This window comes from Chiloscyllium plagiosum, chromosome 41 (genome assembly GCF_004010195.1).
Source record: "Chiloscyllium plagiosum isolate BGI_BamShark_2017 chromosome 41, ASM401019v2, whole genome shotgun sequence".
Lineage (NCBI taxonomy): Eukaryota > Metazoa > Chordata > Chondrichthyes > Orectolobiformes > Hemiscylliidae > Chiloscyllium > Chiloscyllium plagiosum.
In genome coordinates, this window is record NC_057750.1 from 17,918,289 (window position 1) to 17,941,774 (window position 23,486).

General features: G+C 42.8%; 1 protein-coding gene across 2 annotated transcripts in view; it reads right to left on the reverse strand.

Annotated features, from left to right (window-relative positions):
- Positions 1–4,502: 4,502 nt before the first annotated feature.
- The window catches only part of LOC122542905 (WD repeat-containing protein 62-like), a 172,988-nt gene continuing 154,004 nt past the window's right edge, over positions 4,503–23,486 (reverse strand). The window contains exons 28-31 of one of the 2 annotated variants that reach the window (XM_043681047.1): positions 10,329–10,608; positions 8,918–9,829; positions 6,319–6,404; positions 4,503–4,968 (exon numbers count right to left, since the gene is read on the reverse strand). In XM_043681047.1, the coding sequence (XP_043536982.1) occupies positions 4,747–4,968; positions 6,319–6,404; positions 8,918–9,829; positions 10,329–10,608 (1,500 nt within the window). In that variant the 3' untranslated portion in view covers positions 4,503–4,746. Of the gene's footprint in view, positions 4,969–6,318; positions 6,405–8,917; positions 9,833–10,328; positions 10,609–23,486 lie in introns of both variants that reach the window. The other variant, XM_043681046.1, reaches the window with a different exon arrangement.

The window sequence follows — 23,486 nt, forward strand, 5'->3', positions numbered from 1 at the left end:
GCATTTGTGATATAATTAATTCAGAAATTCAAATTGCACAAAGGGCCAAATTTTCAGCAAAGCAAGTAATGAGAATTGGGAAATATATATATATATTCTATTAATATATTAATCACACATACACCTCCCTCTTTTTGAAAAGGTTCCTTTTAAAACTTTATCCTCTCATCTTAAACCTGTGCCCTCCAGCTTTGGACTCCCCTATCCTTGAAAGACCTTGGCTATTCATCCTACCCATGCCCCTCATGGTTTTATAAACCTCTTATAAAGGTAACCCCTCAGCATCTCCCTATAGCTCAAAATCTTAAACCCAGCAAACAGCCTTATAAATTTTTCTAAACCCCTTCAAGTTTAATAACTTTCTTACAGCAGGCAGACCAGAATTGAATGTAATATTCCCAAAGTAGCCTAACCAATGTCCTATATAGCTGCAGCATGACATCCCAACTCCAAGACTCAATCCACTGACCAATAAAAGCAAGCATACCAAAGGCTTTCTTCACATACCACCTTCTGTAGTTTCTTACGGTCCTGGGCAGAGCAATTACCATTCGAGGCAGTTATGCACCAGTACAGTATGTTCTCAAAGGTGCATCTGTAGAAGTTGGTGAGGGTCCTTATGGACATACTAAGTTTTCTGAGCCACCTGAGGAAGAAGAAGCCGTGTGCTTTCTTGACCATCACAACTACATGAGAAGTCCAGGACAGATTGTCGGTTATAGACACTTAGGAACTAATGCTGTCCACCCTCTCAACCTCAGTTTCGTTAATATTGATAGGAGTGTGTTCTTCTTTCTGAAGTCAAATGATCAGTTCTTTAGTTTTGAGAGAGGTTGCTCTAATCTAGACCATCACAAAAGCTAACCTTCATCTTTGGACCCAATTTCTAAACTTTTTCTTTATTTATTCATTTTGTGGGATGTGAGCATCGCTCACTGGCCAACACTTATTGCCCATCCCTAGTTGCCTTTCAGGTGGTGGTGCTGTGCTGTCTTCAACTGCCGCGGTCCTCCTGTTGAAGGTTGACCCAAGTTTCCATTAGGGAGGGAATTCCAAGATTTTGACGCAGTGACATTAAAAGGAACAGTGATATATTTCCAAATCAGAATGGTGAGTGACTTAGTGGGGAACTTGAAGGTCGTAGTGGTCCCATATATCTGCTGCCCTTGTCCTTCTAGATAGAAGTGGTAGTGGGTTTGAAAGGTGCTGTCTGATGACCTTTGGTGAATTTCTGCAGTGCATCCTGTAGATAGTACATACTACATGGTTCGTTACCATGGAAAGGCAGCCAACATCAAAGATCCATCGCACCCTGGTAATGATCTCCTACAATCTCTTCTGTGAAGCAGAGGATACAGAAGCCTGAACATATGGAGCAGCAGGTTCAGATACAGCTTCTTCCCAGTTGTTGTTAGACTGGTGAATGGACACTCTAGCCTTAAATAATGCTGATCTCGCTAATGCTGTTCTCACCTAGCACCCACCCTATGCAACGTAACCTGCCTGCCTCTAAAGTCTTTTTGATCCGTACATTCTTGCTTACAATGATCTGCTTGTACTGCTTCTAAACAAAGCTTTTCACTGTACCTTGCTACACGTGACAATAAATCAATCAGTAGTTGCAGTCTACTGTACCTGCAACTCCACTTCCAAGGAATCACGAACCTGCACCCTAAGGTCTCTTTGTTCGGCAACACTCCCCAGGATCCTACCATTAAATGTACAAGTTCTGCCTGGATTTGTCTTACCAAAATGGAACACCTCACATTTTATTTAAATAAAACTCCGTATGCCACTCCTTGGACCATCTAATCAAGGACCCATTGTACTATGAGATAACCCTTCACTGTCCATAATACCAGCAACTTTGGTGTCATCTGCAAACTTACTCACCATACCTCCGATATTCACTTCCAAAATCATTTACATAAATTACAACAAGCAATGGACCCAGCACTGAACCTTGTGACACACCAACTGGTCACAGATCTCCAGTTTGAAAAATAACCCTCCACCACCACCTTCAAGCCAATTTTGTATCCAAATAGCTGGCCTTTCCTGGAAACCATATGGACAATATCCACTGCTCTGACTTCAATCATCTTCATCACTTCTGCAAAAAAGCTCAAATCAATTTAGTGAGACTGGATTTCCCATGCACAAAGCCATGCTGACTATCCCTAGTCAGTTCTTGCCTTTCTAAATTCATGTAACTTCTGCTCCTCGGTATCCCCTCCAGTAACTTACCCACCACACTCCACTCCTGTGCAGATCAGAGATAACCACAGGAGTTGTTCAGTGATGAAGCTAGCTGCTTAAATAAGTCCACTTCTGTTCTCTGGGACTTGGTCCCAGTTCTTTAAATACTGTATTTGACGTCAGCCACACACTCCTCTTGTTTCCAACTACCCACAAAAGACTCCTCAATGCTCACTGCCTAGTAAACAGTACAGACCAATGAACTTTACAATAAAACAATGTGCAGAGATGCTTTAACAAAGTCATGAATGGCTCTTTTTAAAACGCTGCTATATCAATCCCAGTGTCAAATAACCATATCTTTATGTAATCAATCATCAAAATTGGACACTTCATCTTGGAGACACTTGAAGTGTCAATCAAGCAAAGCCTTCCGCTCAGCGCACCTGTTTCAACAGTCATGGAAATCTGAGATCTCATCCAAGTCTACGTAATAAGGTAGCAGAACTCATTATACAGGGTGTGTGGCATCATTCAGAATGGAGGGCGGGAGGGGTTTGTGGGGGGGGGTGTGAGTTGGCTCAGGGGATATGTGGAATACATTTTTGAGCTTTCTTTTAAAAGAAAGATTCTAGCACCCACACTGTGGCTCATGACTGCAGATTGTGCCAGTAAAAACTGGGGCATTAGGAATGAGAGCAGGAATCACATCATCAGGTTCACCAGCCCACCTCAAACACCTGACCACAGCCTTGTGCACTTCTGTAAAGCAAAGGGGGGGAAAGCTTTCCTTTTTGTAGTTGCCTATGCTATCTTAGTGCATGGGAAACTCCTGGATTTATTTGCAATAATTCAAGTGTTAAAATGGAAGGTTGCTAATTCACCGATTGATGAAGGAGGCTTCAATAGCAGGAGAAGCTCTGAATGAGTTATGGAGTTCAATGTAGCTAAGTGTGAGGTGATTCACTTTGGTAAGAGTAACAAAAAGATGGGGTACTGGGCTAATTGTCGGATACTTGGTAGTGTGGATGAGCAGAGGGATCTTGGTGTCCATGTACACTGATCTCTGAAAGTTACCACCCAGGTAAATAGTGCGATGAAGAAGGCATATGGCGTACTGGCTTTTATTGGTAGAGGAATTGAGTTCCGGGTCCTGAGGTCATGTTGCAGTTGTATAAGACTCTGGTGCGGCTGCATCTGGAGTATTGTGTGCAGTTTTGGTCGCCATACTATAGGAAGGATGTGGAGGCACTGGAACGGGTGCAGAGGAGGTTTACCAGGATGTTGCCTGGTATGGTAGAAAGATCGTATGAGGAAAGGCTGAGGCACTTGGGGTTGTTTTCATTGGAGAAAAGAAGGTTTAGGGGTGACTTGATAGAGGTGTACAAGATGATTAGGGGTTTAGATAGGGTCGACAGTGAGAATCTTTTTCCACGTATGGAGTCAGCTATTACAAGGGGGCATAACTTTAAATTAAGGGGGGGTAGGTATAGGACAGATGTTAGGGGTAGGTTCTTTACTCAGCGAGTCGTGAGTTCATGGAATGCCCTGCCAGTAGCAGTGGTGGGCTCTCCCTCTTTATGGGCATTTAAGCGGGCATTGCATAGGCATATGGAGGATAGTGGGCTAGTGTAGGTTAGGTGGGTTTGGATCGGCGCAACATCGAGGGCCGAAGGGCCTGTACTGCGCTGTATTCTTCTATGTTCTATGAGATAGAAACTTCTCAATTGCCAAGGTATTCTACATTTATGCTGATCAATTTCAGTCCAGCAATGTCAGTGCACACAGATAGCTTTGCCATCATTTTAAGAGTACCAGTTCAGGCCATTAACATCAGCCACCATGCAGATAACGTTTTTATTTGCCACTAAGCCATGTTCAGGAAGCTTGTATAATGGTGGCATGTAGCAGCCACCCCCTCTTTGGGGACAACTTGACTTACAGACCACTTCTCACAATTCCTGGATTGGATGGAGAATTGACACACCTGGATTGTTAGAACAAAGTTGCAAAGGAGTAATGACAGCACCACAAACATATTCCCAAATAAACCATAGCAAACATGAAATTGGCATTCATCAAGGTTTCTTCAAGATGTGAAACTTGGGAGAATGTGTGCTTGCATAATTAGATTTAAAATGCTCAATTTGCTGATGAGAATTCTCATCAGACTTTCATTCCAACTGGTTATATTAAAAATGTCTGGCTGTCTACCTGCTAATTGTTACTACCCGGCCACTAGATTTCATTCTCTGGAAGTGGCTGTCAGAGCTCAATGATAATTAGCAAAAAAAACCACTTTATTTCAAAAGATTTAAAGCAAGAGGTTTAAGAAAATCAATGCACAGATAACAATGTACATACAAAAATGGAGGGACATCATATAATACTGCAAAATTCGTAACATTCAAATAAACTGGTGACTATAATTCTGGTAATATTGATTACAGCTCTTTCACTAAAGAAAACACTAAATAGAATGCTGCACTATTTCATAGGACAAAGTTACATTTAAACATTCCCTTCTTGCTCTGCAAATGTATTGTTTCAATGTTGCAACTGCAGATTTTGTGCCACCATTTTTATCAACATTTCTGAATAGTGCTCTAGCAAAGCTGTCACCTTGCCATTCTCTGGAGCTTCTGAGGCAAAGAGAGAAATTGGCAAACATTCTATGGAGTTCAAATGCTTCCTCGCAGAGGAAAATGCACCACACAAGATGGCCATCATCTTGGACTTGCGCTCTGGTGTATCTTCACTGGAAAGCACCTGTGAAGAAAGATTGGATTAGAGCAATGATTTTTAAAAAAAGGTTTCCTTCCTGCCTGACTTATAGTTCCTTAGATAAGATCTGTTACCTGATAGTTAGCCATAAGAAGGGGGAAGGCCACATGAGCCAGACTTATTGTAGCTTAGCTAAGTTTCACCTTCAAGTAATGGTAATGCATGAACATTCTGCAGTAGTAAGCTAAAGCAAAAAACAGGTAATCTTTTCCCCTTCTACCTTTGAGATACTGAAGCTAAATCAGAATAATTAGATCTGAAACAAAACAGAAGTTGCTTGAGAAATTCAGCCGGTCTGGCAGCATCTGTGGAGAGAAATCAGAGTTAACGTTTCAGAGGTCCAGTGATACTTCTTCAGTTCAGAGCTGCCAGACCTGTTGAGTTTCTCCAGCTATTTCTGTTTTTGTTTCAGTTTTCCAGTACCTTCCATCCTTTGTTTCAATTTAATAATTAGATCATTCAGTTCAACAGGGTGAATAGTTAAGGACCCTTTCCCTCCCAGGGTGTAGGGGTTCAAAAAATAGGTTTAAAGTGAGACAGAAAGATTTAAAAAGGGACTTAAGAGACACATTTGTCAGAGGGTGGCATGTATATGGAATATGCTACCAGGAAATGGTGGAGGTAGCTAGTTATTACATTTAAAAGGCATCTGGATTAATAAGAAGGGTTTGAGACAAACACTGGCAAATGGGACTAGATGAATTTAGGATATCTGGTTGGCATGGGCGAGTTGGACCGAAGGGTCTGTTTCCGTGCTAAACAACTGTGACGTTTTGACTCATCTGATACATCAGACAGATATTCAATTGTTAAATGCACTTTGAGAACTTGATTAAGAAATTGTTCATGTATGAACTGGTTTTATTTCCAGATATTGAAACTGATGGAAATGGCAAAATCCATATGGCTGCAAAATATTAACTAATATAGCCCATTCTACCAAGTGTTAGAATATTGCTTCAAAACCTCCTGGAATATTGTACACAGGCCTACTTTGTTGCAAATATTCTGCAGAATCTTTCAGGCAAAGAAACAGACAACTTGGCCCAGTAGGTCTATATCAGTGCTTAGGTTTCACACTGTTCTTTTTCCACCATTCTTTACCTGACCCCATCAAATAATGTTCTTTTCCTTTAATACTTCAACCTTCCGTTTAAATGTACTCTGTTGGTCACCTGAAACGCAGCTTGTGAAAGCAAATTCAACTTGTCTTAATGAGGTAGGGTTAACTATTCAGGTCAGCTTCCTGCAATGTTAATTTGCATAAGAAACAGTGAAGAAAAAAGGTAGCTTGAAATAGGAAAAAAATGTTGAAGTTAGTAAATGTGCACCTACCTTGTTGTACAGCTGTAAGGCCTTCTGCAAAGTGTCCTGAAGTTCTGTAACAACATACTCACAGTTCTCGACACTGACTGCGAGATCTGCAAAAATTAAGAAAAACATTCAAACATAAATTCCCATGGCTCCCTAACATACTAATAGCCCAAGAATACTAATAGCATAAGAATACTAATAGCATAAGAAAACATAACAAATGCAATTTATCGATCAGAAATAATTCAGAATCTGAATTGTTACAAATACACATATTAAACTGGGGGTGGGGGGGTGGGGAACAGAGGAGTATGAAATTAGCTATGGAAGATTCCTTCTTTACGTCCCTATAAGAGTGGTCAATCCTAATTATGCAAATAAATTCCAGGCGAAAGATCATATATTAGTTGTGATGTCAGACATTCAATATTGAGGCTAACACATGATGAATGAAACAAAGACAGAAATAGGTGGAGAAAATCAGTGGTTCTGGCAGGATCTGTGGAGAGAAAGCGGAGTTCAGAACGGTTCTGAAGGAGGATCAGTGGACTTGAAACTTTAATGTTGCTATTTCTCCAGCAATTTCTGCCTTTGTTTCAGTTTTCACCACCTACAACTCTGTTTTATTTCACATGTCAAATGGCTAATTGGGTGAAGCAAATCCATGGCTGCTAATACTTGCAACTACAGACCTGATCGAGATGTTATTACCAATCATTCCTCTTTGAGGGAAGGAGTTTTCACAATTTAATCTGAAATTAATGTTCGGATTACGAGCATCTCTAACATAAAAGTGGTCTGAACACTAAAATATTTTGATCTATAGTCAGTTATAAAACTTAAAAAACACACTAGTGGAAACACACGAGAAACAGAATCTTTGCAATACACAAAACACTTTCATGTGATTTAATGCTGACTTAGTGTTTCAATTTGTGTTGATTTCTGAGGCATACATGTCATTAGACTACAAGCCTATAAGATACAGGAGTAGAATTAAGCTATTTGACCCATCAGGTCTACACCACCATTCAATCATGACTGATGGGTTTCTAAACCCCATTTCTCCTGTCTCTCCCCATAATTCTTGATCGCCTGACTAATCAAGAATCTATATATCTCAATGACTTAGCCTCCACAAACTTCTGCGGCAATGGGATCCATAGATTAACCATCCACTGGCGGACATCCATCCTCATTTCAGCTCTAACGGATGGTCCCTTGATGGAGGCTGTGCCCTCAAGTCCTAGTCTCTCCAACTAGGGAAAACACTGTGTTCACATCCACTCTATCCAGGCTCGTCAGTATTCGGTAGGGTTCACTCAGAATGATTGGGGTGGTGGGGGATTCTAAAGTCCATCAAGTACAGACCCAATGTCCTCAACTGCTTCTCAAATGACAAGCCTTTCATCCCATGGATCATTCTTGAAAACCTCTTCTGCAGCTCCTACAATAGGCCCAAAGCTGGTCACAATATTCCAAATGTGGTCTGACCAGAGCCTTGTACTGCAGTGGCTGTATATCTCTGCTCTTGTATTCTAGACCTCTTGAGTTGAATTCCAACATTACACTTACCTTCCTAACTGCTAACTAAGCTGAAACTTTATTGCTGGAACAGCACAGCAGGTCAGGAAGCATCTAGGGAACAGGAGAGTCGACGTTTCGGGCACATGCCCTTCTTCCTGAAGAAGGGCATGTGCCCGAAACGTCGAATCTCCTGTTCCCTAGATGCTGCCTGACCTGCTGTGCTGTTCCAGCAATAAAGTTTCAGCTTTGATCTCCAGCGTCTGCAGACCTCACTTTCTCCTCCTAACTGCTAACTAAACCTGTAGTAAAAGTAAGAATGGCAATCTTACGGTGTGTCTAAGTGCACCTGGAATCAAATGCTGGCTAAGATGAAGTCAGCCTCAACTAAAAAGCTTAGTGACTATCCCTGCACTGGAAATACATGCTGAGTTTGAGTTTTTTTCAGTTGAGCTCTTTTCCGGGTGTTCAATTGAGCTATTGGGAGATTAATCCCAGAACAGATGGGAATTAACTCTTTGCATCCGCCACATTTCCCTCCACTCCCACTAGAATAAATTATAAAGACTTTAAAGGCAATTCCGCTATTCATTGTTGAAAGTATTGAAGTCCATGGTAATTTATCTGGCCAGATTATCCACTTAACCAACTTCAGGTGAAGTTTAAACATTTCTTTTAATTATGTTTAAGCATCAGGACAGTTGCAAACTAAACAAGGTTTGCACAACAACATTCAAGTATCTTAAGGTTATACACAAGTGCATTTTTGGATTGCAGGGCAGACACTGGTCTGGCAGCATCTTAGCAGAAACATTCATCCTTGAACTGTGTAGATAACTAACTTCTGCAGTTCAGATAATTTAAATGGTAGAATGACATTGCAGTAAAAAGGCTATTAAATAGAAAGGTCGGGAGATGACAAACCAGATTCAAAAGCAACCAACAAAAATGAAGCTAGCCAAGAATGAAACAAAACTTCTTTCTTGAAATTTTTATTAAGATTTATTCTATTTATTGGTTTCAAGAAACACTAAAGGAAACTTCTGCGAGTCAGAGATGCTTCAAACGTTAAATATACATTAAAAAATTACAATACCTGCTTCATTAATAGGTTTCTCTTCAATCCCCATACTTCCTCTGAGCGATGCAGCAACGTCCTTCTGAAAGCCATTTCCTTCTGGGATCGTTATGGAATTACTGCTTACAGCATCTCTGTTGGGACTGATGCTGTCATGCTGCGGTTGTAAAGGAATTGAATTGCATGAGTGAAATTTTTCCAAAGTGTGCTCAGTGCCATCTGGAGAACTGTTACAGTGCTCTAAATTACCAGTAGCTTTCTTTAGAATAGTAAAGGAGTTCATGTTTGGGATACTCCCATTCTCCTCGTGTTTTTCACAAACGTTTTGATCAGTTTTAGCCAAGCTTGCTGGCTGTGTGGGTGTGACTGCTGAGGTAGATAGCTGTGTAGAATCCTGACCAGCCCGCAGCTTTTGTTTGACCTTTGTTACAGCAAAACCATTAGCTATTGGAGGAGGCATTAGCAGTCTGTCAGTGTGTATTTTGGAAAGGTTCAATGTCAAGTTAGCTCTAGCTTGATGGTTTCCATAAGACAATATCTGTAATGTCTCTTTTGGTGGATTCTTTTCTTTAAAGTTTTCATTTGGATTATCTTCATTTGGAGTGGAGCCTTTCATTGACTCTGTTAAATCTACAGTAGACACCGCTCTGGAATTGGGCAAACTCGTACCTCTGGACTGTCCTAAGGCTTTCAAATGCAGGTTTTCTCCCATTGATGCGCTTCGTGACATTTTAGCCTTGAAACTGGCAGTTGGGTGCATGTAGGAGCGAGGTTTGCCAAGTTTATTCTTAGACATCTCTTTACTGAGTGTTGCAGCAAGCATATCCATTTTACTACACAGTGAGTGTCTTTGTTTAGTTCCCTCACTCACATACACATTTTGCAGACTGGACTGAGCTGCTGCTATGAATGAATCAGATGATGCCCGTTCTTCTAATTGAAAATGAGCAAGAAAAGAAATTAGATTAGATTAGATTAGATTACTTACAGTGTGGAAACAGGCCCTTCGGCCCAACAAGTCCACACCGCCCCGCCGAAGCGCAACCCACCCATACTCCTACATCTACCCCTTACCTAACACTACGGGCAATTTAGCATGGCCAATTCACCTGACCTGCACATCTTTGGACTGTGGGAGGAAACCGGAGCACCCGGAGGAAACTCACGCAAAAACGGGAAAAATGTGCAAACTCCACACAGTCTCCCGCCTGAGGCGGGAATTGAACCCGGGTCTCTGGCGCTGTGAGGCAGCAGTACTAACCACTGTGCCACCGTGCCGCCCACGGTAAACAAATATTTAGTTCATGTACTTGCAATAAACCTTCTGAAAGAGAGAAATGAGAATAAATTATTTTATAAAGGACTTTCACTTGGGAGGATCATACCAAGGGGATATTAATTATAGAATACCTTTAGGATGAAATCTTACCTCCTTGTACCAGGTCTATTACTGAGGCTGACCGTTTACAGAGGTGGCTTCTTCCATTATTTGGTGCTGTATCTTTCACCTCCAAAGCAAGAGATTTCTCAGCACTTGAACTCATTGATTCTATATCCCATTCACTTCTAATATATTCTCTCTCTACAGTTTGATTCATCTCTTCATTTCTAAGGTGTTTTGTCCCATCGAAAGATGACTCCAACTCCGATCCATGACCGTCTATAAAAGGGTTAATTTCAACACGCAATTGCAAGGACTTGCATCTTGCCTGTGAGGGGAGGCAGAGAAATGAAGAAAAGAAAGATTTACAAGTTCTATTCCCACACTGCCTCCAAATACCCCGAACTATATCTTCACTTGGGCTGCAATCGCTCTTTTCTGATCACGGTGCAGCTTACTTTCACAGCTGCTTCAGAATTATCTACTTCACTTTCAAACAATGGAAAATTCTGTCATATCACTCATCCATATCGGTTCTTTTATAAAAAGACCGTTAATTAGCTTTTATCATGATATAATACTGGAATTAAAACAGCGTGCCCTCTACTTGGTTCAACATACTTCCCTAGGAAGCCATCCTAAGGCACTTCAGAATCTTGTCTGCATAACTAGAACTTTTCGTTTATCCAGATACATGCATAAGACCATAAGACATAGGAGTAGAAATTAGGCTATTCAGCGCATTGAGTTTGTTCTGCTATTCAATCATGGCGGTTAAGTTTCTCAACCCCATTCTCCTGCTTTTGCCTTGTAACCCTCGATACTCAAGAACCTATCTCAGTCTTAAATATACTCAGTGACTGGCCTCCACAATCTTCTGTGGCAGTGAATTCCACAGATTCACCATTCTCTGGCTGAAGACGTTTCTCCTTATCTCTAGTGTAAAAGGTCTTTCCTTTACTCTTAGGTCCTAGTCTCTCCTACCAGTGGAAACATCTTCCCAACATCCACGCCGATCAGGCCATTTAGTGTTCTGTATGTTTCAATTAGATACCCCTTCATCCTTCTAAATTCCATTGAGTATATACCCAGAGTCCTCAAACATTCCTCATATGGTAAGCTTTTCATTCTTGGGACCATTCTTGTGAACCTCCTCTGAACATGCTCCTGGGCCACCACATTCTTCCTCAGATAAGGGGCTCAAAACTGTGCACAATCCACCAAATGTGGTCTGACCAGAACTTCATAGAGCTTTAGAAGTACAGCCTTTCACATTCAAGTCCTCCCAATATAAAAGCCATCAATGCATTTTTATTCTGAGCTACTGACTGAACCTTCAAGTTTACCTTAAGAGAATCCTAAAACTCCCAAAGTCTCTTTACACTTCAGACTTCTGAATTTTCTCCCCATTTAGAAAATACTCTATGCCTCCATTCTTCTTTCTGAAGTGCATGATGTCACACATTCCCAAGTTCTTTGCCCACTCTCCTAACCTGTCCAAATCCTTCTGCAGCTTCCCCCCCCACCGTCTCCTCAATGCTACCTTCCCTCTACTTATCTTTGTAACATCTGCCATCTTAGCCAGAATGCCCTCAGTCCCTTAATCCAGATTGTTAATGTACAAAGTGAAAAGTTGTGGCCCCAACACTGAGCCTTGTGGAACACCACTTGTCACCGGCTGTCATCCTGAGAAGGATCCTTTTATTCCCACTTTTCTGCTTTCTGCAAGACAACCAAATTTCTATCCATACACTTTGCCTCTAACACCATGGGCCCTTATGTTACTCTATAGCCTCCTGTGCAGCACCTTGTCAAAGGCCTTCTTGAAGTCCAGGTAGATAACATCCATTGACTCTCCTTGGTCTTACCTGCTTATTACTTCCTCAAAGAATTCTAGCAGATTTGTCAGGCACGACCTCCCCTTGATGAAACCATGCTGACTTTGCCCTATTTTACCACACACTTCCAAGAACGCAGAAATCTCATCCTTCACAATGGATTCCAGGATCTTACCTACGACCAAGGTTAAGTTAATCAGTCTGTAATTTTCCATCTTTCACCTTACTCTCTTATTAAACTGGGGTGTCATGTTAAACGATTTTCCAGTCCTCTGGGACTCTTCCTCATTCTAGCAATTCCTGGAAGATCACCACTAACACCTCCACTATCTCTTTAGCTATCTTCCTGAGAACTCTTGGGTGTAGTCCATCTAGTCCAGATGATATATCCACCTGCAGGCCATTCAAATTTTCCAGCACGGTCTCCTTGGTGATGGCTATCATACTCAGCTCTGCCCCCTCACTCTTGAATTTTTGGGACATTACTCGTGTCTTCCACTGTGAAGACTGACACAAAGTAATTATGCAGTTCCTCAGCTATTTCGCTGGTCCCCACTATTATCTCTCTAGCGTCATTTTCCAGCAGCCCAATATCCATTTTTGTCCCTCTTTTGCCCTTTATATATCTAAAGAAACTCTTACAGTCTTCCTTTATATTACTGGCTAGCTTACCCTCATATTTAATCTTCTCTTTTTTTTGTTGCCCTCAGTTGGTCTTTGTAAACTTCCCAACCCATTGGATTCCCACTGCCCTTAACCACATTATATGCTTTCTCTTTTGCTGTTATGCTATCCCTGACTTCCCTGGTCAACCATGACTGCCTCATTTACCCTTAACCATGTTTCTTTTTCCCTCAAGATGAACCTCTACTGTGTTTCCTGAATTACTCATAGAACCTGCCATTGCTGTTCCACTGTCTTTCCTGCTAAGCTCCTCTCCAAGTCAATTCTACCCAGCTCCTCCCTCATGCCTCTGTAGTTGCCTTTATTCAGCTGAAGTAGTTACCTCTGATTCTACGTTCTCCCTCTCAAATTGTAGAGTAAATTCAACCATATTATGATTACTGCCTCCAAAGGGTTCCTTCACCTTAAGCTCCCTTACCATGTCTGCCTCATTGCACAACACTAAATCCAGTATTGCCTGGTCCCTAATGGGCTCAACCACAAACTGCTCCAAAAGGCCACCTTGCAGACAATCCATAAATTCCTTGGCTTGCAACCCACTACCAACCTGATTCTTCCAGACCACCTGCCTTTTGAAATCCCCCATGATCTGTGACTTTGTCTTTCCTACACATCTTTTCTATTTCCTGACTTAGGAGGCTTTTAGACAAGTCCAACTCTGGAAATCACCTACAGTTAACTGCATAGCCCCTGCTTCATACTTTTTCATCTTCTGATTAACACCATACTCTGCATTATCATTACTATTTTGTGGCCTACAAATAACTCTAAGTAATGTCTGCTGCCTATTGTTGTTACTTAGTTCCACCCATACACATGACACACTGATCTTTTATTTCAAGATCCTCCATGACCCCATCCCTTACTTTCAGCAACTCCGAACGTTTTTCCTTTTTGCCTGCCTTTCCTAAACGTTGGATATCTTTGAAAATTCAATTCCCAATCTTGTCACCACGCAGTCATGGTTACGCCATGTACATAGGATCATACCCATGCATCTTTATTTGTGCCTTTAGCTCATTAACCTTGTGACTGCTGTGTGCGTTCAGATAGCTTGCCCTTAACTTTGTCTTTTAGCCATCATTCTAATATTAAAGCAGAATTTCTGCTCAGCTTTGTCCTTCTTATCTAGGATTCTTAGCACCTTTTCAAATTCATGTTACCAACTTTATTTTCTTTCGATTTGGCCTAACTCTCAGGTTCCAATCGCCCCGGGAAGGTAGTTTGAACTGACCCAAACAGCAGCAGCAAATGTCTCTTGCAGATACAAACCTCTTTAATCACTCCGTATCCTGACCTTGTCTCCAACCTTTTCCATATCTCCTTTTCACTGGAGGTTGAATGGTCAATCCTCAGCAAATGGCTCAATTTCATTCCCCTATGCTGTGAAGATGCTGCTCCTTTAACAACGTTATGTTGTTCTTGTTTTTTTTCCCCCAAGCGGGTACATAAAAACAGAGACTCCGGGAGGTCAAGGTTTGAAGGGTTTTCGGGGCAATTTGGTTATAGCTAACAGGTACTGCCTCAAGTAAAAAGGCTTTCCAGATTTAAGAAAATCACTTACACATTGAAAAGGGAATGGCCAGTTCTCCCAGCTCAGCTTCTCTCTGGTTTGGTTTGGTTTTAGCAAGCAGAGCTGAGAAGCTGCTGGACCCAAAGGAGCACATCCATGCTGATCCTGCCTCTCTCTGACATCGCTCCAGAAAGACCATGTTTGATTTTACCCTTTTTTTGTCAAGGAGTGATTATGGGGATCATTGCAACAGCATCATTATGTTGGCATAATTTGCTGAGTTTTCAGATAGGTTGGCTATTCTATATTCTGTTCTCTTTTATTAGTGTTTCATTTGGTAATCCAGCAAATAAATTCTGTTTTGTTTGAAATTAAGTGAAGTTTCAACTAAATATGAAACTAACAACGCCCATATGTCAACAAATTCTGCACATCAGTATGTCGAGCTCTTTGAATATAGAAACATAGAATAAATACAGCGCAGTACAGGCCCTTTGGCCCTCGACGTTGCACCGATCCAAGCCCACCTAACCTACACTAGCCCACTATCCTCCATATGCCTATCTAATGCCCGTTTAAATGCCCATAAAGAGGGAGAGTCCACCACTGCTACTGGCAGGGCATTCCATGAACTCACGACTCGCTGAGTAAAGAATCTACCCCTAACATCTGTCCTATACCTACCACCCCTTAATTTAAAGCTATGCCCCCTCGTGGAAAAAGGGTGCTGTAGAGACAGAGTTCTTGTGTATGTTTAAACTGAGATAGATTCTTGATCAGTTGGAGAATCAAGCGCTACAGGGAAAGGGGCAAGGAAGTGGAATGAGGACTGTTGGATCAGCCAAGTATCAAGGAATGTTGGACCAGCAGGCTCGAGTGGCTGGAAGGTATGCTCCTGGCTCTATTTCTTATAGTCTTAATACATTCTCCTAGAAACAGAGATTGTTGAAGACGGTTAAGGGAATAGGTTTCCTCAATGTAAAGGTTGTTGTTTATGAAAACATCCAGACGAGAGATATTTCATTGTAAATCTGCAAAAACTTTTAATGGAAGACTGAGAAAATCTTGGTAGCGTGAGTGCTCGTGGGAAAAAAAGCATCGCAGCTTATGAGACTGGAACAGTTAAATGAAACATGCAGATCTGGTAGTGAAGGAAAATTACCTCAAGTTTTGAATAACTAGAACGTTTTTAGATTGATTCACTCATGGAACATGGGTGTTGCTGGCTAGCTGGCATTTATTGCCTGTCCATTGTTGCCCTGTGAGAAGGTGGGAGTCAGCTGCCTTTCTGAGCCATTGCAGCCCATGGACAGTAAGGAGACCCACAATGCTATTAGGGAGGGAATTCCAGGATTTTGACCCAGTGACAGTAAAGAAGAATGACACATTTCTAAATCAGGATGGTGACTGGCTTGGAGACACTTGCAGGTGGTGGTGTTCTGATGTATCTGCTGTCCTGGTCCTTCTAGATGGAAGTGGCTCTGGATTTGGAAGGGGCTAAGGATCTTTCATGAATTTCTGCAGTGTATTTTGTAGATATACACACTATCACTACTAAATGTCGATGGTGAACAAAGTGGGTGCAGTGCCAATCAAGTGTGCTGCTTTGTCCTGGATGATGTGAAGCTTTTTGAGTGCTACTGGAGCTGTACTTTTACAGTAAAGTGGGGAGTACTCCATCACACCTGTGCCATGTAGATCATGGACAGGGTTTAGGGAGTCAAGAGTTGATTTATTCAATGCAGTATTCCGAGCCTCTGAGCTACTCGTGCAGTCACTGTGTTTATATAGAATCCCTACTATTTGGAAAGAGGCCCTTTAGCCCAACATGTCCAACACCATCCCCCGAAGAGCATCCCACCAAAAAACATCTCCCTACCTTGTCCCTGCAACCCCCACGGCTAATCGCCAAACCTACACATCCCCAGACAATGGACAATTTAGCATGGCTAATGGCTAATCCATCTAACCTGCACATCTTTGGACAGAGAAAGGAAACCACAGCACCTGGAGGAAACCCTTGCAGACATGGGAGAATGTACAAACTCCACATAGACATTTGCCCAAAGCTGGAAATGAACCCAAGCCCCCTGTGCTGTGAGGCAGCAGTGCTAAGCACTGAGCTACCGTGCCACCCCAGGTGGTGCGTCCAGATGAGTTGCTGGTCAATGGTAACCTCCAGGATATTGAGAGTGGCGGATTCAATGATGGTAACACACTGAATAATTAAAGGTTGTGGTCATAATGTCTCTTAGTGTTGCTTGCTGGAAGAAGTCCGGCTCTGAATTGATGAGATGGGCTTCAAACACTGTGGCACATCTGGGAGGAGGAGAGTTCCCTGGAAGCTTTGTTTCAGGATACAGTCGCATCTGGTAGATTAATTATTTCAAATTTGGTAAGTAGGGTGTCACTGCAAGTGAGGCAGGTCGAGGGATTCTGCATTCAGGAACAGAGGAGCCTCAGCTCTTGACCTTGTCCAACAGGTACGAGGTATTTGCTCCCTGTGTGAATGAGGAAAAGGGCTGCAGGGAGAATGAATCAATTGACCACTGCACCATGGGACGGGAGGCCATTTAAGAAGCAGGAGCAAAAAGACAAGTGGTAGTTGTAAGGGATTCTATAATTAGGGGGATAGATAGTATCCTTTGTAAGCAGGATCGAGAGTCCTGCATGGTGTGTCGCTTGCCCGCTGCCAGGGTAAGGAATGTCTCTGACCAGCTTGAAAAAAGATTGGAGAGGGAGGGGGAGGATCCAGTTGTTGTAGTCCATGCCAGAACAAACAATATCGGCAAAACTAGGAAAGAGGACTTGTTCAGGGATTATCAGGAGCTAGGAACAAAATTAATGAACAGGTCCTGAAGGGTTATAATCTCCGGATTGCTGCCTAAACCATGTGCAAATTGGCATAGGGACACGAGAATAAGGGAAGTAAACACATGGCCAGAAGAGTGATGTGGGAAACAGGGGTTCCTTTTCATGGGGCACTGACATCAGAATTCGAACAAGAGGGATCTGTACTGCTGGGGCGGTCTCCACCTGAACCGAGCTGAGACCAATGTTCCAGCGAGAAAAATAAATGGGCTGGTCAAGAGGACTTTAAACTAGGAAGTGCGGGGGAGGAAAGGGGTAAAACATCCCCCAGTGGGAAACAAAGCAGCAGGTTAACATCTGTAGGGCTGGATTCAAATGCATGGTAAAATATGAAAGAAATGACAGGGAAAGAGAACTTAGGAGAGGTTATTAAAGTCTCTAGCATTGACACAAATAGGACAGGGTGTTTGGAAGGGGTTCACAATCAAACTTCAAGCACACTGGACAAACAAATGACAATGAGAAGAGGGCCTGTTAATACAGGTCTGATGGTATTATATCTGAATGTACACAGTATAAGGAATAAAGTAAATGAGCTTGTGGCACAGATCGAAATTGGCAGGATTGACATGGTGGGCATCATAGAGATGTGGCTGCAAGGCGATCAGAATTGAGAGCTGAATATCCAAGGGTTAACATTTTATCAAAAAGATAGACAGGTGGGCTGAGGGGTTGGGGTGATCTTATTAGTAAGAAATTGAATTAAATCAATAGTAAGCAATAAAGTAGGGTCAGATGATGTAGAATTTGTGTGGGAAGAATTGAGGAACCGAAATGGTAAAAGAAATCTACAGTAGGAGTTATGCACAGGCCTCCAAACAGTAGTCAGGAACTGGGCGCAAGAGACGCTAGGAGATAGAAAAGGAGCATAAGAAAGGCAAAGTTACAGTAATCATGGGGGATTTCAATATGCAGGTGGATTGAGGACATCAGGTTGGTAGGGATTGTAAGAAAAGGAATTTGTGGAATGTGTATGAGATGGCTTTTTGAAGCAGCTTGTGGTGGAGCTCATGAGGGGACAGGCAATACTAGATTTAAAACACAGAACAGGCCCTTCAGCCCTCAATGTTGTGCTGAGCTTTTATCCTTCTCTAAGATCTGACTAACCGACATATCCTTCATTGTACTGTCTTCCGTGCGCCTAACCAAGAGTTGCTTAAATGTCCCTCATATATCTGACTCTGCACCCTCTCTAAAGCTTCCCTCTCGCCCCCACAAAACCGCCTATCTGTGCCCCGAACTATCGAGTCCCCAATAACTATTGCTCTGCTCTTCTCCACCCTTCCCTTCTGAGCAACGGGGACAGGCTCTGTGCCAGAGGCCTGAACCCCATTGCTTACCCCTGGTAAGTCATCCTCCCCACAAGTATCCAAAATGGTATACTTGTTCTTGAGGGGAGCGGCCGCAGGGGGTCCCTGCACTGGCTGCTTCCTCCCAGTCCCCCTCACTGTCACCCATCTGTCTGCAATCTTTGGAGTTACTACTTCCCTGAAGCTCCGATCTATGACCAATAGATGCCTCCGTGCCAATTTTTAAAAAGAATTTACTTGTGGGATGTGGGTGTTGCTGGATAATCAGAATTTATTGCTTATCCCTAGGTGACCTTGTGAAAGTGGTGGTGAGCTGCCATCTTGAACTGCTGCAGTCCACCAGCTGTAGGTTGCCCCACAATACCATTAGGGAGGGAATTCCAGGATTTTGGACCAGTGACAGTGAAGGGACAGTGATATATTTCTAAGTCAGGATGGGGTGTGGCTTGGAGGGGAACTTGAATGTGATGTTCCCACATATCTGCTGCATTGTCCTTCTACATGGAAGGGGTTGGAGGTTTGGAAGGCACAATCTTTGGTGAATCTCTGCAGTGGATCATAGTCAGTTGCAGTAATGTGCACTATCTGTGGTGAGAGAGTGCATGCTTGTGGATGCATTGCCAATCAAGAAGGCTGCTTTTGTTCTGGATGGTGTCAAACTTCTTGAATGTTGTTGCAGTTGTACTCATCCGGCAAGTGGGATGTATTCCATCACACTCCTGACATGGCTCTTGTGGACAGTGGACAGGTTTTGAGGAGTCAGGAGTTGAGTTACTCAGAGTCACAGAGATGTATAGCACGGAAACTGACCCTTCGGTCCAACTTATCCATTTTGACCAGATATCCTAACCTAATTCACTCCCGTTTGCCAGCACTTGGCCCATATCCCTCCAAACTCTTCCTATTCATAGAATTGGCCAGATGAGTTTTAAATGTTGTAATAGTACCAAGCCTCCATCACTTCCTCTGGCAGCTCATTCCATACACGGACCATCCTCTGCATGAAAAAGTTGCCCCTTAGGTCCCTTTTATATCTTTCCCCTTTCAGACTAAACTTATGACCCCTAGTCCTGGACTCCACCACCCAGGGGAAAGATCTTGGCTATTTATCCTATCCATGTCCCTCATGGTCTTATAAACCTCTATAAAGTTACTCCTCAGCCTCCAATGCTCCAGGGAAAACAGCCCCAGCCTATTCAGCCTCTTCCTATAGCACAAATCCTCCAACCCTTGCAACATCCTTGTCAATCATTTCTGAACCTTTCAAGTTTCACAACATCCTTCTGATAGGAAGGAGACCAGAATTGCAAGCAATATTACAAAAGTGCCCTGTACAGCCACAACATGACCTCCGAACTCCTATACTCAATGGTCTGACCAATAAAGGAAAGCATACCAAACGCCTTCTTCACTATCCTATCTATCTCTGACTCCACTTTCCAGGAACTATGAACCTGCACTCCAAGGTCCCTTTGTTCAGCAACATTCCCCAGGGCCTTACCTTATGTATATAAGACCTGCCCTGATTTGTTTTTCCAAAATACAGTACTTCATATTTATCTAAATTAAAATCCAGCTGCCACTCCTCAACCCATTGGCCCATCTGATCAAGATCCCATTGTAATCGGAGATAACGTTCTTTGCTGTCCAACTACACCTCCAATTTTGGGGTCATCTGCAAACGTATTAACTATATCTACTATCTTCATATCCAAATAATTTATATAAATGACAAAAAGCTGTGGACTCAGCACTGATCTTTGTGGCACACCACTGGTCACAGGCCTCCAGTTTGAAAAGCAACCCTCCACTACCACCCTCTGTCTTCTACCTTCGAGGCAAGTCTGTATCCAAATGGCTAGTTCTTCCTGTACTCCAAGAGATCTAACCTTGCTAACCAGTCTACCATGAGGAACCTTGTTGAATGCCTTACTGAAGTCCAGACAGATCGTGTCCACTGCTCTGCCCTCGTCAATCCTCTTTGTTACTTCTTCCAAAAACTCAATCAAGTTGGTGAGACTTTTGATTTCCCATGCACAAAGCCATGTTGACTATCCCTGACCAGAGTCAAGAATGTGGAGCTGGAAAAGCACAGCAGGTCAGGCAGCATCCAAGGAGGAGGAAAATCAACGTTTCGGGCAAAAGCCCTTCATCAGGAATGAGGCTGTGAGCCTCAGGGGTGGAGAGATACATGGGAGAGAGCTGGGGCGGTAGCAGAGAGTGCAATAGGTGGATGGAGGTGGGGAAGAAGGTGATAGGCCGGAGGGGAGGGTGGAGCAGATCGGTGGGAAGGAAGATGGACAGTTGGGACAGGTCATGAGGATAGTTGGAACTGGGGTAAGGTCGGGGGGAGGGGAAATGAGGAAACTGGTGAAATCCACATTGATGCCATGGGTTGGAGGGTCCTGAGACGTAAGACGAGGCATTCTTCCTCCAGGCCACAGGTGGTAAGGGAGTGACGATGGAGGAGGCCCAAGGACCTGCATGTCCTCGGCAGAGTGGGAGGGGAAATTGAAGTTCTGGATGTAGGTTTGCTCGCTGAGCTGGAAGGTTCATTTTCATGAACAGTGGCGCCACGTTAGCCAACCTCCAGTCATCTGGCACCTTTCTGCAGCTATCAATGATATAAATATCTCAATAACAGGGCCAGGAATCATTTCCCTAGCTTCCCATAGAGTTCTAGGGTACACCCGATCAGGTCCTCGGGATTTATTCACTTTTGTATGTTTCAAAACATCCAACACCTCCTTCTCCATAATATGGACATTTTTCAAGATGTCACCATCTATTTCCACACATTCTGATCTTCCATGTCCTTCTCCACAGTAAACACTGATGCAAAATACTTGTTTAGTATCTCCCCCATCTTCTGCTTCTTTGCTGATCTTTGAGGGGCCCTATTCTCTCCCCAGCTACCCTCTTGTCTTTAATGCATTTATAAAATCCCTTTGGATTCTTCTTAACCCTATCTGCCAAAGCTATCTCATGTCCCCTTTTTGCCCTCCTGATTTCCCTGTTAAGTATGCTTCTACAGCCCTTATACTCTAAGGATTCACTCAATCTCTGTTGTCTATACCTGACATATGTTTTCTTCTTTTTCTTAACTAAAACCTCAATTTCTGTAGCCATCCAGCATTCCCCACACCTACCAGCCTTTCCTTTCATCCTAACAGGAATATACTGTCTTTGGACTCTTGTTATCTCATTTTTGAAGGCTTCCCATTTTCCAGCCGTCTCTTTACCTTTACCTGCTCCCAGTCAGCTTTTGAAAGTTCTTACCTAATACCATCAAAATTGGCCTTCCTCCAATTTAGAACTTCAATTTTTAGATCTGGTCTATCCTTTCCCATTACTATTTTAAAACTAATAGAATTATAGTCACTGGCCCCAAAATGCTCCCCCACTAATACCTCAGTCACCTCTCTAGTCGGTACATCCACATATTGAATCAGAAAATTTTCTTGTACACTCTTAACAAATTCCTCTCCATCTAAACCCTTAACACTACGGCAGTCCCAGTCTATGTTTGGAAAGTTAAAATCCCCTACCGTAATCACCGTATTATTCTCATGGATAACTGAGATCTCTGCACAAATTTGTTTCTCAATTTCCCACTGACTATTAGGGGGTCTACAACACAATCCCAATAAGGTTGATCATTCCTCTCTTATTTCTAGTTCAACCTAAATAACTTCCCTGGATGTATTACTAGGAATATCCTCCTTCAGTACAGCAGTAATGCTATCCCTTATCAAAAAGGCCACTCCCCACCCCTCCCCCGCACCTCTCTTGCTCCCCTTTCTATCTTTACTATAGCATTTGTATCCAGGAACATTAAGCTGCCAGTCCTGTCCATCCCCGAGTCACGTCTCTAAATGCTATGATATCCCAGTCTCATCTTCCAAACCATGCCTGGAGTTCAGCTGCCTTCCCTGTTAGGCCTCTTGCATTGAAAGAAATGCAGTTTATCAGTCCTACCTTGTTCTCTGCTTTGTTCCTGCCTGCCCTGACTGTTTGACTCGCTCCTTTTCCCAACTCTACCAGTCTCAGATTGCTCTCCTTCCTCATTACCTCCCAGAGGTCCATACCTCCTCCTTACTAGTTTAAATCCTCATGAGCAGCTCTAGCAAATCTCCTTGTCAGTATAATTAGTCCCTTCCAATTCAACTGCAATCCATTTTTCTTATAGAGGTCACTTCTACCCCAAAAGAGATTTCAATGATCCAGAAATGTGACCCCTTCTCCCCTTTACTGGTTCCTCAGCCATGCATTCATCTGCTCTATCCTCCTATTCCTAACATCATTAGCTCGTAGCGCTGAGATTAATCCAGATCTTACAACTCTTGAGAACCTCCCTTTATAAAATCCTACCTAACTTTCTTTATACTCCCTTCAGAGCCTCACTCGCCACAGTATTCCTAGTCTCTGACCTGATCTTGTAGTTACTGTGTTTATGTGTTGAGTCCCATTGAGTTTCCAGTCAATGGTGACACCCAGGGTGTTGATAGTGGGGGATTCAGTGATACTAATACCATGAATGCCAAAGGGGTGGTGGTTAGATTGTCTCTTATTTATGATGGTCATAGTCTGGCATTTGTGTGGCATGAAATATACTGGCCACTTGTCAGCCCAAGTCTGGATATTGTCCAGATCCTATTGCATTTGGACACTGACTGCTTCAGTATCTGAGGAGTTATGAATGATGCTGAACATGGTGTAATCAGTGAACATCCCCATTTCCGGCATTATGAAGAAGAGAAGGTCATTGATGAAGCAGCTGAAGATATTCTGACATGACTGATTTCCAACAACCATGACCATCTCCCTGTGTGTCAGGTAACTAACTACTTATAAGTGGTTTGACCCCGACATCCATTGATTCCAGTTCTGCTTGGACTCCTTGATGCCATACTCCGTCAAATGCAGCCTTGATGTCAAGGCTGTCACCTCCACTTCACTCTGGAATTCAGCTCTTTTGTCCATGTTGGAA